General features: G+C 57.3%; 1 protein-coding gene across 1 annotated transcript; it reads right to left on the reverse strand.

The window, feature by feature from the left end:
* Positions 1-765: 765 nt before the first annotated feature.
* On the reverse strand, positions 766-5,494 carry LOC132230032 (lysine-specific demethylase 5B-like). The gene has a single exon (XM_059686856.1). It carries the CDS (start codon positions 5,476-5,478, stop codon positions 904-906), a length of 4,575 nt encoding a protein of 1,524 aa, XP_059542839.1. The 5' UTR covers positions 5,479-5,494; the 3' UTR covers positions 766-903.
* Between the last annotated feature and the right edge of the window lie 750 nt (positions 5,495-6,244).

Genomic DNA, 6,244 nt, shown 5'->3' on the forward strand with positions numbered 1-6,244 from the left:
CGGTCTTTTTTTTTTTTTTTAGTTTTATTCATTTCAAACGGGCCGGATGAGGCCCGCAGGCCGTAGTTTGCCCACGGCTGCTCTAAGATCTTGCAAAAAGTCTCCACTTGCCTGATTTCTTTCTTATTACAAATATGGGTGTGTTCCAGGGACTATTTGATGGCTCTATATGTCCCTCTGCTAATTGCTGATCAATTAATTGTCGGGCTGCTGATATTTTCTCAGATGTTAAGGGCCATTGCTCAACCCATACTGGTTGTGATGATTTCCAGACTATGGGATCAGCAGTCCTAAGGGCAATGGCTCCAATTATAAATCCTGTCGAGATGTGTGAGGTATTACTTTGTTTTCCTAATCCCTTTTCTGGATTAAATCCCATGTCTAGCATCTGTGATGTTACTCTATCACTGGGGCTATATAATAGAACTCCCATTTGAGACAAGATATCTCTCTTCCCCATGATGTAAAGGGGATAGTCGTAATTACATAGGGACAGAATGTTCCTGAATGTTCATCTTCATCAGCCCAAGTTAAAATCTGAGAACTCTTTTTTACATTACATGCCTTGCTTAGTCCTACTAGGGAAGTGAAGGTGGTGTGCGTGGGCCATGAAGAGGGCTAATCCTTCCCTGCTATGCAGGAAACATCTGCTCCTGTATCCAATTGGTTTTCCCTGAATTTGTAAAAACATTTTTTTTCAGTAATGTTTTTAGTTGTTGTTTTGTTTTGTTTTTTGTTTTTTTTATTTTGTTTTTTTCCCCCCCCCCAAAGAGTTCTGGAAAATGATCCATTCAGAATAGAAATAGCACCCAGTACAGGCTGGTCTGACCCAGTCCTGTGGCTTTGCTGAGGAATGGCAGCAAAGTCCCTCCAGGTGATTCCTGAATGACACAAGGGGCGGGCTTATTTCCAGCTCGGTGTGGCTGTCACCGCGCAGCGTGCACAGATGTAGTCCTCCTTCGCTGCCATCTCTGGGGAGACACCAACACAGACCTGATGGAACCACTGGTTGCAGCTGCCATCACACTGGACCCAGTCCACCTCGTCTCCGTCCGGCTGCAGGCAGCTCCCAGCCGGGCAGATGGCGTCTTCGTCCTCAGAGTTCTCCTGCTCCAAGGAGGAGGTGTCTGAGGGCAGGGAGTGGGTGTCCCCTGAGCAGACGGGCGCGTAGCTGCGCTCGCTCTCTAACTGGAAAGTGTCCGTGTCCTGGGCGGGGCCCAGTCTGATCCTCTTCCTCCCGGGGGCCCACACTTTCCGAACCCGGCCCCTGCGCTCGCTGGCGAGGCCATCTCTCTCCGGGCGGTGCTTCAGCTTCCTCTCCAGGCTGCTGCTTCTCTCTCGCTTAGCGCGGCAGCAGTCTCTCTTCTTGCGGCTGGGTCTGCCTGGGGAGCTGCGGCCCGTCTGCTGGGCAGGGCTGGGCTTCGTGAGCAATGTCTGGTAAAGCTCCTGGATTTCAGGAAGGGCTACCTGGAACAGCTGCGCCTCCATCAGCAGCTCGCTCACTTCTGTGCTCACACCGTGGAGGGGAATGCAGCTCCATCCCACCGAGAAGGGAGCGTGCAGAGACGAGCTCCTGCTGTCCTGGTCGCTGGGCTCGGAGGACGCGATGCCGGAAGGCTGAGGCGCCTTGCTGGTCTCTGACGCCGGTCCCGCCGTGGCTGGCCAACTGCTGTGGGATATCCTGGGGCCTGTGCGCGCCTGCAAGGGCGTGGGGCTCCTGGACGCCAGCAGCTGCTGGGCTCTGTGCTGCCAGCGCACCGCCCTCTCTATCATGTAGCGCAGGGCGTCGCCCTCGGGCAGGCGCACTCGGAGGCGCTGCAGGGAGGCCAGCAGTGGCAGGATCTTCTCCAGGGGAGGCTTCTTTGAGCGCAGGCAGAAGGGACACAGCCAGATGCGGGGGCCTGGCGAGGTGCCGGGCATCGCCACGCAGCCCGCGTGGAAGGCGTCCCGGCAGAGCTCGCACTGCACCATCGGGGCGGCCGGGGCCTTCTGGCACAGGCAGACCTTCGTCTCCGCCTCCTGGCCTAGCGCCAGCAGCTTCCCCTCCTTGGCCAGGCGGAGGGACTGCAGGGCCTCCATCTCCCGGAGGCGAGCTTCCCCCAGGGCCGCCATAGCTGCGGCTGTCTCCTTGCTCTCGGCCAGGGCTCGCTCCAGGTCGCTCAGGCTCTCCAGCCGGCTGCTCCGCTTCTTCCCGTTGGGCAAAGGCTCCTTGAACTTCCTCTGCTTCTGCTTTGATCCCAAAAGGCCGATGTCACAGCGAGGACACAGCACCTCCAGGAGGGAGTATGGGGAGTTCTCCATCAAGAATGTGTTGGCAGCACATTCCTTCCAGGCCTGGACCTCAGCTACGAGGGACTCCAGCCGTGGCAGGGAGCTCAGGTGCACGGGGATGCGGCGGCCTCGCGTGACCAGCTCCACCAGCGTGTCCAACACGGGCACACGCCCTCCAGCCTGCAGGGCCTCCACATCCTGCAGCCAGTCCCTGGCTCTCTGCACCGAGTCCTTCAGAACCGCCCCGCTGGGCAGGTAGGCGGGGATCTCCTCCATCTCCTTCACGGCTGTGGCCAGGCTGGTCAGCGACTGCCGGGGCCTGGCTCTGAGCAGGCTCCTGGCCTTGTCGTCCCAGTGCTCAGACACCGTGAGCAGCTCCTGGAGCCTGGCCATGGTTTTCTCCACGGCTGCGTATGGGGCCAGGTCCGCCCCCAGGTCTATGAGGCGCCTCATATCATCTAAGGTGAGGGAGCTGGGGTCCAGGCACGCCTGCTGCACCTCCTCCAGCCAACGGGCCTGCCCCAGGCGGACGCGCACCTCCGTGAGCTGCGGGAGGTACACGTCAAACTCAAGGCTGACGTCCAGCAGCTCCTGCAGCTCGGCCGCACGGGGCGCCTCCTCGGAGAGCAGCCTCTGGCTCTGCTGCTGGAAATCTTCCACGCGACTCAGAAGGTCCTTCAGCAGCGGCGCCTGGCGGAGGGCGCAGGGGAGCGTGTACAGCTGCGTCACGAACTGCCGGAGCTCGCTCACCGTCAGCTGGTTCGGGGACTTTCCTCCCCCAGATCGGAGCCTGGTCTGCCTTTTCCCGTTGAGCAGCTGCTGAGCGACAGAGGCACACTTCTCCGCGTCCTGCGTAACCAGGCGGAGGTGGCGCAGGAGGTCGTTGTCTGGGAATTTCTTCATCTCTGACTCTTCAATCAAAGCCTTCAAGCTGGGGAGGCTTCTCTTCTGGCTGGTCTTCGCCTGCAGAGCTTCGTTCACAGTCACGGCCCATTCATTGTACGACTCTGCTCGCAGCTTCAGGGCATTCATCATCGGGTAGAGGTCGTCCAAAGTGTATCTGTATCGCAGCTTGTATTTGCCAGGAGGACAGGAGCACAGCTCGGGTACGTGGTGCAGGCACACCAGCAGGCCGGGCTTGCAGGCACAGGACACGGCCGACATGAAGCACGTTGTCTTGCACTTTATGCACTGACGCTCATCGTCCGGCAACAGCTCAAAATCCATTCTTTCCGAATCAATTACTCCCAGTTTGCGGACGTTCTCTCGGAGAGCTCTCTCGTCCTCGATCATGACGGCCATATCCTTCTGGACGGTTGAAGCCATGACCACGTCCAGCACGCCGGCCTTGGTGGCCATGCGGCAGATCATCTCGTCGTGGGAGAACACACAGTAGCGGTGCAGCAGGCGGTAGTGCTCCACGCACTGGCGGCCCAGCGGCAGCCAGTCCACCGTGCAGAAGTTGGCAGCCTCGGCGAAGTTAAAGCCTTGGTTGAAGCCGCAGTGGTAGGCCCTCGGGAACGTGATCACAAACTCCCCGGCGCACTGGTTCGTCCGGTACACAGGCACTTCATGCGTCATCAGGGTGTTGGGGTTCATGATGGTCACCAGCTGGTGCAGCAGGTCCGGCTGGGACACGAAGAGCTCCGGCGCCAGCCTCTTCATGACGCTCTCCAGCTGTTCGGCCGCGTACCCGGGGACGCCGTACCAGGTTTTGGGCTCACCCCAGTGCAGGTAGTTGATGGAGTAGCTCCAGTGGTCCTCGATGTGCCAGCAGAAGGAGGAGAAGCACATGCCCACGTACAGCCAGGGCAGCTTCATGCCGCAGATGTCGGCTGTGATGTGGGACAGGACCGACTGCTCCATCACCGGCATGTTGTTCAAGTTCCAGCCGCTGTCCAGGTATTCCTCCTCCTCAGGGGAGAGTTTGACATTCCTGTCGCGGACAGGGAAGCCACTGCCAAACTCCTTGGAAGCAATATCGGCTCCGTACTCGACGGTGACGTCTTCTTCAATCGTGCTGACCAGCCGCCAAAATTCCTTCTCAACCAGTTCGGTGGGAACCATTTGGACTGGCATGTTGAAGTAGTCAGACTTGAACGCATCTGCCATTTCCCCAAAAGTACGGAGGGTATAGTCTCTGGCTGCTTGCTCAAAGCCAAATGCTTCTTGTGGCTTACTACACTCCTGGGCCACGCACTTAGGACACTGCCAGTCTCCCTTGGGCACGTCGTGCAGTTGGTCCTTGTCGCTGCCGCTGCCACACAAGAGGCAGACGTACCGGTGCACAGCACTGGTGGTTTTCTTAGGTCGACTCCTGGGTTTCTCCCTCTCACTTTCTAGAAGGTGCTCTTTCTTCTCAATGGGTTCTTGCTTGATGCTGCTTTTCATGTCTTTCTCGTTTTCATATTTTGGAGTTGGACAACCCATTCGACGTCTCAGATTGTGAGTTCTGGCTTCTGTTGTCTCTTCTGGTTCTATTTTAATATTCATGGCCTCTGCTCGCATGCGCTTTGCTCGCCTGGCTGGGGGGCAGGTTTCCACGGGCTGCACAGACTGCCTCTGGGGAATATCATGGGGCTTGTACTCCTTGTCCTTCCTGTCTGTGGCCAGGTTTGGCTTCTGCGGACACCTCAAACTGTCTCCAGACAAGAACAGGTTGTAGGGGTGGAGGATTCGCTGGTAATGCCCTCTGATGTGGCAGCCCACGGCTTTGCCAGGAGCAAACCCCATCTTGGTGGCGATTTTGGTCCATTTTCTATCCTTGCAAACAACTGCAAATCCACCTTCTTCTGCAACTAACTTGTTGAGCTGAAACAAGTCCAGGACCTTCCTCTGCACATGCGGGATCTTCAGAGTACTTCCCTGCAGCTCCCAGTACTTCTCAATCTGGTCCAGGAAATTCAGTTTCACACGGGTTTGAGCCTCCAACTCGTTCAGCCTCTGGATCCGGGGCGTGAAGTGAAGCTTGTCGACATCACATGCAAACGGTGGCTGCCAATCCGGCGGCGGCCGCACCTTGCAGATGCCGGTCTGCTCGGCGATGGGACGGATCTTGTGGATGAAGGCAAACGGGTCAGCGAACTCCTCCCAGCTGGGCTCGAACACCGGGCACTCCGGCGGCGGCAGGAATTCGCCCAGTGGACAGAGGCCCCTGAGCAGCGGCGCGGGGCAGGGGCAGGAGGGCGGCGCAGCGGCTGGCTCCATCGCTGTGGCTCGAGGGGCGCGGGTCTGGGCGAGGACGGGTTTGGGCTGCGGGAGGGGACGGCGGCTGGGCTGCTCAGCCTTCGAAGGCCTCGGCCTTCCTCCTCCTCCCCCTCCGCTGTAGGCACCGGCTAAGCATTGGCAAATGCTGGGGTCCAACCCCAGCAGGTCCAGGGGCTCCCAAAGGTGAGGACAGAGTCGGCAAAGAAGGAATAACACGGAGACAGCGTTCAGTTGATCAGCAGCCTAGCCAGGATCTCTAGCCAGGATCTCCAGCCAAGTTCTGGTGGTTATTGTCTTGTTACATCTGTATTTATACCAGTTGATTTTAATCCTGTCAATTTCTATTGCAAAGATTAGGGTTTCTTATCGCCATTCCAGGGAGTAAAGATTATGTAGCTTAAGCGTGATTGTTTGTAGTTAAAGTGATTAACTACCTGCCTGGCACTTAGTTAAGGGGTTTTATCCCCTCCCTAACTCCAGGGAAAAATCCCTACCTGGGGAAACAACCTTTCTCGGAGAGGTGACCTTGGTTAAAACACATAGCGCTAAGGGGAGCAAACATATTAAGAACAGTATGCCATATACGCCAGGTCCCTTGAAACATATGCTGTGCAGATGTTTCTTTCCTGCAGTGACTGTGTCAAGCAGCAAGGATGGACCGGCTTCCGGCACTCTTTACCACCCTGACTATACATTCCAAATGATTTGTCCACCCTTGCTCTTCTCGTCCTCTTAATGGTGCTTCCCCCCCCCTCCTTTTCTCCCT

Source organism: Myotis daubentonii, chromosome 3 (genome assembly GCF_963259705.1).
Source record: "Myotis daubentonii chromosome 3, mMyoDau2.1, whole genome shotgun sequence".
Lineage (NCBI taxonomy): Eukaryota > Metazoa > Chordata > Mammalia > Chiroptera > Vespertilionidae > Myotis > Myotis daubentonii.